Source organism: Montipora capricornis, chromosome 5 (assembly GCF_036669925.1).
Source record: "Montipora capricornis isolate CH-2021 chromosome 5, ASM3666992v2, whole genome shotgun sequence".
Classification (NCBI taxonomy): Eukaryota; Metazoa; Cnidaria; class Anthozoa; order Scleractinia; family Acroporidae; genus Montipora; species Montipora capricornis.
The window spans coordinates 9,324,974-9,337,473 of record NC_090887.1 but is presented as its reverse complement, the minus strand read 5'-3'; the positions used below and the strand labels follow the sequence as shown (position 1 = coordinate 9,337,473).

At 39.5% G+C, this 12,500-nt stretch overlaps 1 protein-coding gene across 1 annotated transcript in view; it reads right to left on the bottom strand.

Moving 5' to 3' along the window:
- LOC138049391 (bifunctional glutamate/proline--tRNA ligase-like) overlaps positions 1 to 12,500 on the bottom strand; it is a 46,351-nt gene that overhangs the window by 25,670 nt on the left and 8,181 nt on the right. The window contains exons 5-15 of the mRNA XM_068895643.1: positions 10,806 to 10,954; positions 10,343 to 10,431; positions 9,171 to 9,490; positions 7,669 to 7,840; positions 7,288 to 7,412; positions 6,277 to 6,385; positions 4,051 to 4,135; positions 3,452 to 3,511; positions 2,157 to 2,267; positions 1,474 to 1,610; positions 238 to 292 (exon numbers count right to left, since the gene is read on the bottom strand). Of these exons, the coding sequence (XP_068751744.1) occupies positions 238 to 292; positions 1,474 to 1,610; positions 2,157 to 2,267; positions 3,452 to 3,511; positions 4,051 to 4,135; positions 6,277 to 6,385; positions 7,288 to 7,412; positions 7,669 to 7,840; positions 9,171 to 9,490; positions 10,343 to 10,431; positions 10,806 to 10,954 (1,412 nt within the window). The remainder of the gene's footprint in view (positions 1 to 237; positions 293 to 1,473; positions 1,611 to 2,156; positions 2,268 to 3,451; positions 3,512 to 4,050; positions 4,136 to 6,276; positions 6,386 to 7,287; positions 7,413 to 7,668; positions 7,841 to 9,170; positions 9,491 to 10,342; positions 10,432 to 10,805; positions 10,955 to 12,500) is intronic.

The following is a 12,500-nucleotide window of genomic DNA, read 5'->3' as shown; positions in this document are numbered from 1 at the left end:
AAACAAAGGCAAGTCAAGCTTGACTAGTTCAGGTCTCTTTGTTTTAATGTCCCAGTGGGGGAATAATAATGAGCTTACCCTCCAGCATGGCGGATTTTGTACCATGTGATCGTTAGTTGCAAAAGGCCTATTGTGAAGCACGTGCAGCACGATTTTTTAATTCGTTTAACCAATGACATTCACGTTTTGTGGCGTTGGTGAGTTCATTTCTAAAAACTAAGCGAAGTTCATTTTTACCTTGTTGTCAAGATGAAGTTCAGCTTCTAGTGATTCTATACCCTTAGAAGGGCTCCTGCAAAGAAATTTTTAATTATTCCAAGGAAAAAACTCATGCGGTTTCCGGCGGTACAGTCCATGCAAAATTTCCACTATAAATTCAAAGCCAATAGAGACTATTCATACACCTTTTTCCAAAATGGCCTCCATTTAAATATTCCCTTGATGCCTCGTTTTTAAGCTTAAAATTCAAAAGAGTATTTTGCCTTGAACCAGGCATCAAGGTCTAATTTGAATAAAAACAAAAGAATATCTAAATGACGGCCATTTTGGAAAAAGGTGTATTGACTCCGCTTGTTCAATCGAAAGATGATTAGTATGCGCCACATAGCCGCCACTGAGTTTCTTTAAATAGAGAGTCCTTCTCATATGCTGAGTCCAATATGGCTGCCCTGACATCCTAAGCATAATGCTGTACTTAGCCTCACTTTCAAAGCCAATGAAAGTGAAAGTGCCCCCCAGCAAAGTGGTTTGGATTCGATTCCCAGACTCGGCGTCATGCGTGGGTTGAGTTTGTTTGTTCTCTGCTCTGCTCTGCCTCTTTTTTCGGGTATTCCAGATTTCCCCTCTCCTCAAAAACTTACCTATAATTTGATACGAATTGATTTGACTTGATCTAATTTCTGTACAGTGCACCAGCCCTAAATACACTTCTCACTTAAATAAAGTTTCTCTGTGGCAATTTGCCTTCCTCCTTCCAAATGAATTGAAAACGAATGAAAACGAAAAAAAAAAAAGAAGCGAAAACCAAAACTAAACTTAACTTGAGAAAAAAAAAGGTGGAAATTTTCCGCCAAATGGAATTGCAAGTAATATTGCAACAAAGGATAAGGTACCATTTTAGAGACATAGAGTGATCAAAATTTGTCGCTAAATGGAACAATCACGGGTTTTCATCCAAAGAGCGTGGTTTAGTATCACGAGAGAGAGGGTGAAGTGATGTTCCAGTTATTTCGATAGAAAACGAAAAAAGAGGATTCCGCCTAAAGATATATATTTTTGACAGATTTCCGGTCGAACGGAATGTTTTTACACCAGAGCGAACGGTTTCCCTATTATATAAAAAAGGGAGCTGTAATTGGCGTTAGACTTCCCATTTGGACACGCTTAGAAAACGCGGCTCGCCTCAGAAATGCCGTATTTGGCAAGTGTTCTAATCAAGAGCTTGACTGCGGATGACAGGAAAGGAGAACTTACTTATTGATCTTCGTGATCTTGACATTGCCCCAGTTCATTAGCGTGACCATTTCTCCTTCTGTTAGCGTGACAGCATCCGCGCCTTCGATAAACACCTTGGGCGAGTACCACACCTCTTTGCTGCCAACACTGGGATTCTGTTAAGGAGAAGTGAGCACAGTTTAACTTTGAAAATTCTGAAGCACATCCTATTCTATCGCCTTCTATCACTTCTTCTTGAGTACAGTTTAACTTTGAAAATTCTGAAGCACATCCTATTCTATCGCCTTCTAAAAGCCGGATGACATTTCAGTTTTTTCTTTCTTCCTGTAATCTACAGAATCTACATTGTACATCTGAGGCATGTATATGTATATCAAAATGTTATGCATCTGAGAACCAATCCCGAGTTCCAAATTCTTCAAAACGTACACGTTTGCCGCTACTTTAACACACTATTCCACATAGTATTTGATCAGTTTTATTCAGTGAGCAAACAACTGTGACGTAGATTCAGAAAGACTTTACATTTCAAAGTCGCAACAAATTTCCTAAAGCTACTACCTAGAAAACATTTTTAAGCTACAAAAAGTTAGCGTTTCGTTTACCAGATAGTTTGGTTTATGTGTTTTGATTCAATTGGAAAACAGAAAAAGGATTATCGGCATTTTCGCAAGTTAGGAATGAGGGAGACATGCAGAAACCTTAGGATGTAATGGACATTCTTTCACTTCTTCTTGAGCTTCTGGAATGAAAATGGGAACCATCTCGTCCTTTTGAAGAGCTGTGTACCTCGGGGCTATAGGATCAATCACCTGAGAAATAAAAAATTACATTGAGCCAAGAAAGGTCGGAAGCTTAAGGTAAATTCACAAGGAGACAAGGAGTGAGAAGATGGGAATTGAACCCACGACCGCAACACAAATTTTGAAATAGATCACCGTTGCTCTGCCGACTGAGCTACGACGCCAAACACAATCAAACCGCGATTAGTTGAGACCTTATTTTTCGGTAATTTAACACGCGCAAGTGCCTTTGTCATCCAATACGGAATATGAACGCCTTAAAATGTTGGCCTACAAAATTCTAAAGAAACCACGACGCGGTTACGGCGGCCAAAACTTCACTTCAAAACGCACGTTTGCACTGGCTGGAATATTTCACGATTTCTTCCATCTTGTTTAGGTTGTACAAAAAGGGCGACGTATCCTACAAATTGGTTGATATGAATGGCTTTGAAGTAAAGTTAGAGAATAGCGAGATTAAGCATTGTGTTTTCCTAAAAAACAAAGAAACTGGTTTGATTTAGTACAATTTCTTGCTGTTGCATCTTGTCTAGAGATATAGACTAGAGCAACCTCTTTATGGTCAAACTCTTAGGGCGCGTTCGATTGACCCTATTCCGGAATAGGAATACATGGAATATAAGTTAGAAATCCTTTGTTTTTGCGGAGATTCACATTAAAATTGTCAAACATCTGCTAAAATGCTATTTTAAACATATTTTGAGCATCCTTGCTGCTTCGAAACGCGCCAAATATACCGTTTTAATCATCACTCCACGTATTCTTATTCCGGAATAGGGTCAATCGAACGCGCCCTTAAATTTGGTCATTTCAAGGTTCTGCCAAGAAAAGCATGCCAAAGAAATGTACAAAAACGTAAAATGCACGTGCGGGGCGTGCAGTGCCATTGGTTGCAGTCACACTTGAGAGAAACACAGTGTAACACTACTGTTGACACTTGAGTAGTGTCAACTCTCTGGTCTTTAGAATCCCTAGGGGAACACTGAACAATAGAACTTGATTTTAGGACTAGTGTAAACTCCCTAATGCGATCGCAACCATTGTCTTTGCTCATGGAGGCTATTGCTTTGTTTCCTTCTCAATTTCGCCGTCGTCGGCGTGCATCTTATAAGGAGCATTTCTTGACAAGGTGAAGAAGACAAACGAATGCGACAAAAGTTATTAAATTTTCAGCATCTCATCTGCCCACACACCTTCTTGTTGAGGGCCCAAATTTTGTCCCATTCCATGTGAACATTTGCCTTCGAGGATCCCTAGAGAAGCAAATAAACAAGACGAAAACTTCAATTTCAGTTGATCTTAAGTGTCTCGAAAACTGACAACAAACAAGTGTATCAAGAATGGGTTTCTCAAACGACAAACCATTTTAATTTATTTTTCTATTCGTTTTTCCCATAGGTGCCACATTCTAAGACAAGAGTTAATAAATGAAAGCTATATAAATTTGAATTGCGAAGAGAACCAAGTTACTGCTCAAGTAACGTTAATTAATAACTGCGATGATCAGCATCTTAACACGTGCCACGTTCTATCAGCGGCAAAAAGGAAAATCTGTCACCAATAGAGCGCATGCGTTTACAGGCTTTTAGAGCTGGCTGCATAAATCCGCTCATAAAGATTCGTTCATTTGACTAACTGCGTCTACCGTTTTTTGATTGGTTCAATGTATGCTTGTGCGGTCTGTTGTGATTGGCCAAGGCAAATGGTTTGGTCTTGAATTCACGACACTCGAGTAAAACCACTTATTTATTATACCAAACTAAAAAGGCCCTGCACAAGTATCTTTCCCTACCTGCAGCACAATAAATTCCCTCAATCCTTCGACAGTCATGCCTCGCCTCAGAACTCCACGGACTGTTGGGAATCTTGGATCATCCCTGATAGATGTCAAATGAAGGATAACCAACAGTAATAATAGTAACGTCACTATCAACAAAATTGAGCATAGAAATCTAAATAATTTAAAGGGACTATGTCACGTTATTTTAGGGTTCTTAGGAACATCTTTCGCTAATCCTGATTCGTTACATCACAGAAAAGATGATTCTGAGCAAAAACGGCCTTTACCCAGGCAGTTTGCCATAAACTTGGAAAACGTAGAGCCACCACTTTTCAAGATTACCCACAGACAATCCGTTTCAATCTTGTCCATTTGTGTACATCCATGATCCTCTTTCATTTTGTTGTATTTCTTTTATGTTGTTCAACGGTTTTAACTGGTTATAATTTTGCGTGACATAGCCCCTTTGAATGAAATCAAGCATTGGTTTCTTAGGTAAGAAGATAACCAGAATACCCGGGTAAAGACCTCCCAGAGCAGAGAACCAACAAGTCAACCGACATATGACGCCCCGTTCAGAAGTCAAATCCCAACCTGAGAAGGGATACTCCTCAACACCGCACCAGCCTTTCTAGCACTGTGTTGCAACTGTCGCCTTACATACTTTCACTCATTCTATTACGAAGAAATGAATGAAATCGGTGTAGGCAGATTAGTCTCCTTTCTCATTCCGACCTCGATGAACGGTGACATTAAATCCGTAAGCGAGGTGCGATTCACAGAGAAAGTTCTCGAGTAAATTAGTGTCGGGAGGAAACCTTGACACTCAAAACAATACAACACATGTGGTAACAGGTAGCGCGGCGGATTCATTGGTGCGTAAGTGCGCGTGCGCGTTCCCACAACTGGCGTTTAAAGGGAAACTTTCGATAAAATAGACAATGTTAAGATATGGTTATTAACTGAAACAAAATCAATTGCGTAGCTTCCACTTGTCTTCGATAGTTATGAGATATAGCATCCGAACCATTAACCGGAAGGCCATAATAAATAATTACAGTGTATCTCTTGGACAGTTTTCAAATGTAATACTGAATACACACAATTTGCGACTTTCTAAAACAAACTATGTTTGTTAGCTAAATATTTTTCGCTTTTGTTTGGGGTAACGGAGGAAGGCTCATCCGTGCATTTTCCACGGAGAAATCAAGAGAAAACAAGAAACGATGATTCTCTCCCCCCCCCCCCCCAAAAAAAAAAAAATGACCCGAGGTTACAGCCTGTGACAAAATTCCTTGGAACAGTACTCGAATATACCGATCTGAAGCTTTCGCGGTTCAGTCTCCCCTCACAATGTTTTTTTGCACTCGAGTTTCTGAGCCCATTTGGCAAAACAACATTGTGGGAGGGGAAGGTATTGCAAAATGTTTTCGCTTTTGTCGACCTCGTCGTCGTTGATCTTAAGCCCCGTGCAAACGGACGCAACATTGTTGGCCAACATTGTTGGGTGATGCACAAAGTTTGAAGCCGCGCATCGGTGGCTCAGTTGGTTGAGCATCAGGCTGCCATGCGGGAGTTCGACTCCGGCTGGACCAACAATCAGGGTCTTAAAACAACTGAGGAGAAAGTGTTGCCTTTGCAATTACACCCGTAGACTTTCAAGTCTTCTCCGCTAAGGACGATAAGCCGTAGGCCCCGTATCATAAATATCGATCTTCCATGTTCCTTAGTTCCCTGTGGGACGTTAAAGAACCAAAACACTATTCGAGAAGAGTAAGGGATAAAGTTCCCGGTTGTGGCTGTCCTTTGTAAGTGCATGGGTGGGTGGGTATAGCAGGTCCACATCAGGTGAATAGCTGCCAAAAATGCAACCTGCTTAAACAAATATATAACAAATAAACAAACTGGTCAGACTTTTGAGTCCAAGAATTTCTTTTGTTCGGTGATCGCCGAAGCGTTGCGCAACAATATTGGATCCGTTTGCACAGCTCTCCCAACATTGTTGTGGCCACGCACGCGCATTGACACGCAACGTATTGACACGTTGAAAACAAAATGGCAGCTGAATTTCTCCTTCCCATAATACAGTGCACGTCCTTACATTGTTGGGAGTTGTTGAGTACATTGTACGTTCGCACGGAGCTTTAAATGAACCCGGAAATCACTTCTTGAGTACATGTAACTCCCAACATAGTATCATTGATTAAAAGTATCCCTAAGAAAATATAAAGAGCTTACCATCCCTCCACATAACCCTGGTCTACAAGATGAGTCAGCTTTCTCTTCGACATCACAGTGTTCTGAAGGGTAAGCCGACTGAATTCATAGATGTATGGCTTTCTAATACCTATGGAAATTGAAAACCCAGACCAGATTTAAGCACTGAACTAATCCGCTCGGCTTCCCTGCATCCTTGACACCACATAACAAAATTTTACAATAGTAGAAACCCTGGTCAAATCAGTATTTTGTGATAAACGAATACACGAACAAATTTCATCCTTCTCAATTTTTTCTTGACAAGAAAAAGCTGGCATGCTACATTTTTCCTTGGAAAGGGAAGCTTATTAACGAAAACTTGCTGGTGTAAACGGGGCTTTAGTGTTTCAAGGCTGTAATGTTATCCTTTAAAACACCCTGGGACAATCCGTTCAAAATCAGTCGCACCACCAGCTCCAGTCACGCAAGCAAGCTGGTTTGGCTGCCGTGTGTGACGAAAGCAGGGATGTCACACTTAGTGACAGAACTGCTGACAATCAACTTCAAGGGTTTTTTTCAAAATCTCTTCATATTAACTTTGCATCAAAAGCAAAGATATCTAAGAAAAGAATAAGTTACTAGATCCTGTAACATTGAAGACATTATTTTAGACTTGAAAAAGTCAGGATGAAGAATAGACCATTTTTGAAACATCAAATATTCAGCTTGATGGTGAGGCAGTGATGACAAAAACAATAGAAAAATGTTGGAATGAATGTGAAAAATATTTACATAATATCATCCACTTTCCTTTGTCTTTGTCCTCACTGCCTCACTATCAAACTGAATTTTAATATATCAAAAAAAGGCTATTCTTAGGGAACACCAGCTTTCGAATCCATCATGGAATCTTTCATGATAAAGAAATGGCAGAACAAACAGTGAGTCTGACCCTTAGCGCTTGCTACAATAGCTTAGATTCTTTAGGTCCTTTAGCCTTTTCAGTGCTCTCATAGGTACCTGCAAACGATGAAATGTACATGTTCTCACCTAATTGCTCAATAAACCAATAATATTGAGGGTCCCGATCATGATACTCAGTGGTCCTAAGTGCGTGCGTGACTCCCTCAATACTGTCCACAATGGGGCAAGCGAAATCATACGTAGGATAAACCCTATGAAATAAAACAAGAAACAAACAGCCACAACAAGTTAAAGACACAAGGTTTCACCCAAGAGATCACCACATTTTGCTGCTGGCCATTGATTTAGTGATTGATGAACTTTATTTTTTTCTGGAAAGCTAGAAGAGTACTTAAAAAGAACACAGTCATGTACATCTCTGAAGAGGTAAATAAGACATTAAACGGTTGAAAAAAATGAATGATTATTAAATTTACGTCTGAAAACGAGAATAAATGACAGACATACTTGTACTTCGTTCCCGTTCGGACATGCTCCTCCGGTTTGCACCTGTACATTGTTGGGTCTCTCAAGCAACCATTCTCCGACTGGTAATCTAGTTTTGCCCTTAGAGCAAATCTCTGGCCATATTCTGTGCCCTTCTTCATCTCCTCCCAGACTTCAAGATTCTTTTCAACAGCTAAAAGGAGATGCACATGTTGTACTGTATCTGTAAAACTCCATCGCTGGAGGAGGGAGGGGATGGTTCTTTCCAAGTGATATGCACACATTGTAAGTTAATTTTGGGGGATGGGTATAACATACACGTACTTACAGTACTGGGCCCGGTTGTTCGAAAGCCGATTAACTTAACCCAGGATTAGCGTAAGCTTTGGTTTCATTTTTTGAACTTTTGAGTAAAAGTTTCTTTTGATTATTTTTCTTTTTCAAGATTAACTTCTTTTTATGTATAATTTTGCCAAATTTCAGCGCTGAACAAACTTTTTGAAGTAGAGAAACAAACTCCTTGGTTAAATTTTAATCTGGGATTAGCGTTAATCGGCTTTTGAACAACCAGGCCCTGAATGCTACAGCTTCAAATTTATATTTCTGGAGATGCAGGGTGTGATGCTTGTTCAAGAGCTGCGTTTTTAGAAAAATGGTGACCGCAAGAACACAAAAGGCATTTTCTTTTGTACAGTGTTCACTGCGTTATTTGGTGATTGAAAAGAAGGTGGCAGCTTTAGATTGAGTTACTGTAGGCTAGGTTTGTTTTAGAGAGTGGAATTTGAGCTGTTAAATAAAGAACTGTTTCATTAAAGTGCCAAATAGATGGGGAGCAAATGCTCTGCTTATTTGACTGCCTGTGTTATGTTTTTCTTGTATCTGTACACACTATTAACCCATTGCCTCTTAAAAGCGAGACTTACATAGATGTTACTCTGTCTAATGCCAGCTGATTTTGCTTGTCAATAGGAGTCGGTTCAGTGGTCCCTATTACACCACTGATTCCCAGGAGTGAGACTTTACTCTTTCTAATGCCAGACGATTTTACTCGTTAATTGGGGTGTTTCAGGAGTCAATCAGCTTTTTACAATGAATGCAAAATTCTCGCGCACTCATTGGCTAATTTTTATTGTCAATAAGCGGACAGACACATAAATTTATAATTTATGCGATAATGACGCGATATTGCTCGCGCCAGCTTAAGGTTTCTCACATTTTTGTCCTGCGTTCTTCTCGTGTTTTGACTTAATTTTGATCCCTCTGCCTTTTTGTTATTGTAAAAAACAAATTGATGTCAGTTTTTCAGGCGTCTGTCAGCTATCGCCTCGTGGATCCACAGCTACTTTGACAATGTTATGATGAAATTCATGATCAATAACAAGACAGACGCATGAAAAACTGACATCAATTTGTTAAATGGAGGTCATTATTTGAGTAAATACATGTACAGTACATGTATTTTGGTAAGCAGAGAAGCCTATGTTGAAAAGAATTCTAGAACATCCATTGGCATCTGAACTCACAATTGTCCCGGTTCACGGATTTTATGCGGTGCTCCCGCTCTTCTTTCATCTTATCCCCAGGAGTGTCATCTGCATAGGCTTTGCCTTCACGAATCATTTTCTCGGCGAAATTCATGATAGTATCAAAATGATCTGATGTATGAGTGAACACATCTGGTTTGACTTCTAACATAGCAAGATCCTCGAGGATAACTTTCTCGAATTCTGCATTCTCCTTTGCGGGATTTGTGTCATCAAATCTCATGATTAATTTTCCATCATACATGTTTCTGTAATATTGGTTTAACAGAGCTGCTTTGGCGTGACCAATGTGGAGATATCTAAAAAGCAATGTGCAGATACATGTAGTTAATGCAATGTTGAAATTTATTTTGAGCTTTAGTTTTAAAATAGTGCAATGCAACACTGGCATAAAAATTGTTAACATTGCGTATTCATGTCTATAAATTATTATTATTGTTGCAACAAACATCAATTAAGGATATTTCTTACATGAACATTAATTGTTCATTTACCATCATCTGTGCAATATCATGTTTAAATATAAATTAAAATAGATTATAATATTATAATTATAATAATTATAATTTTTGATTAAAATTTTACAAAACACTACTGTACTACTGTACAATGTACTGCAGGTTTATTTTATTCTTTTGAATCTATCTTTTTCTTCTTTTCAGTTCTTCCCTACAAGTATTTCCTCAAGGTTCCAAGTTACAGTGTACGTGCTTGCAAGCACATGTACATTGTATATGCCATTGCTTGTTAACAAAAGTTGTTGTTGATTTCTACAGAAAAAGCTATAATTATTAAAGGAATAACTCTAAATTTGGTTTTGGAAATGATAATTTAACTACCCACAAGCACGGTGGTAGAACTTACAAGTACATGTATATTGGTACACTTGCAGCTTGTCTCCTCAACTAAAGAAATTTGAGTTCTTGTCATTTTTCGCACAGCACTTTGTAATCTGGAGTTGCCTTAAGTTTATACAGTGTATACCTACCCTTTAATTTATTATTTTTTTAATCCGATTAATGTGCCACTATCCTGCTACATGTAAATTGGCCTAACTCTTTAACAGGCTTGTCATTTTAGCCACAGAGAGGAAAGTTGCGCATAAGTGGAAGAGGCAATTACAAAAGGAAAAGATGGTCTGAAACACTTACCCACTGGCTTCTGGTGGAAATCTTGTGACAACATTTCCTGGAGCTGCTCCTGGCAGGGTCACATATTTGCCTTCTGACTTCATTTTTGTCTGAGAGACAAAATTAATAATATGCAACACAATACATACTAATTGACTGCTCCCCATCGGGGCTTTTCAGGGCCAATGAAACACAGTTAACAAAACAGAACAACAATAAATGTTAAGAATCCCAACTGGCCGGAGGCAAACCAGTACTGTTGGCTATTTACAAGTGCAACCAGGAAGTTGAACCAGGGACTACCAGGAACAAAATAATTCAACAAGTGGTTAGAGTAGGTCTTGAACCTGGGATCTCCGAATCTCAAGGCAAGCACCCTAACCACTGAGCCACACTGCCTTCTCCTCTTGTAAAAGCTCTGCCTAACAGAAAAGAATCAACCTGTCTTGGTTTATCAGAGCACAACTGTGTTCTTAAGACTCACCCCTAACTGACCACCATTGTCGTTAGCTTGGCTTGGAAGAATTGCTGACACACTGCAAAAGGGTGATTGGGCACTGCAGAATGTTAACCAACGAGCAACATGTTGAAATGAGCTTCCAGGTTTGATCAGGCTTTCCATCTTGCCACTTACTGAAAGAGAAACATGTACATTTGTACATGAACCTCAATTTCACTTATTTATAAATGTAGCAACTCTAAGAAAGTACACAGACTTGCACATCTGCAGTTTATCCTAAGACAAGAATTTCTAATATACAAATAGATAAAGAAACTGTGAGTTCAGCTGATAGGCCACGCTTTGTTGTTTGGCAATGGGCAAATGGGAGGCGCGGTGGCCTCATTGTTAGTGCGCTCGACTCCGGATCGAGTGGTCCAGGTTCGGGGCCCTGGCCACGTACATTGTGTTGTGTTCTTGGGCAAGACACTTCACTCTCACGGTGCCTCTGTCCACCTAGGTGTATAAATGGGTACTGGTGAATTTATTGCTCGGGGTAACCCTGCGATGGACAAGCATCCCATCCAGGGGGGAGTAGAAATACTCCTAATTGCTTCATGCTACAGAAACCGGGATAAGCTCCGGCTCTAATGAACCACTAGGTTCGTAGAGCTGTAAAATAATAACTTAGTGGGCAAAAGGAAACCTGAAGACTCAGAGTGGTTGGCAGAATTTAAACCTACACAACCTTCACAACACTTGTTTGATGCTCTAACCATTAATGCTAATGAACCCACTGACTCCTAGAAGTGAGACTTAACAGATTTTACTCTGTCAAACACCACATGATTTTACTTGTCAAATGGGGGCATCCTGGGACACCTGAGGAAGGAATGGGTTAAAAGGAGAGTTTCACGTCTCTGCGAATGGGCAAACTGTCACGTCAGCCCATTTAATTCCATTGTTATTGAAACAATCGAAAGCACTGATGCAGGAAACGGAAACAATCCCATAGTAATGGATTACTCATTGGAATTACTGTTTCTATAGAGCGGTTTTGAAATGAGTGTCGTAAAACCAAAACCATAGTAATTACTTTAACCAATCAAAAAGGACGGAGACAATCCAGTAAACCAATCAAAACTCGAAGTAATTACATGTAGCCGACACAAAAGGCGGGAAAATGTTTTCGTTTCACTTCCGATTGGTTGAAAAAGTGGCGAGAAAACTTTGAACCAATCACTGAGTGAAGTAGATGCAAAACCAAAGTAATTCGCTAATTACTTTCGACACTCAATTGAAAGCCGCTCTATTATTCAGGGAATAAGTTTAAAATTTAGTTTTAGAAATGTGAATTAACTAACCACAAATATTGTGATAAACCTTACAAGTACAGTGCAGCTCGGAGATAAGCGAACCAAAATATACGCAAAAAACGTGCATACGCAAAACGCGTAAACGCGTCAAAAAAAACGCGGATGCGCGTCAACACATACGCAAAAAGGCTCATTAGTATTTATGAGCTCTCCTTTTGTCTTTATTTTGTCGCCTTGTCTTTGTTTTTTCTCAATCGTTTCCGGTGTGGTGAATGTGAAAATAATTTGCGTGTTCGCTGGTCGGCGCGTCACTAAAAGAGCAAAAAATCTCACCAGCGCAAAGTCCTTCTGGCTAGATACTTGTGTTTTAAAGCCCAAAAAAAAAATTTGATCAAGCTTACTTTTGGAGAAATATAAACCTATC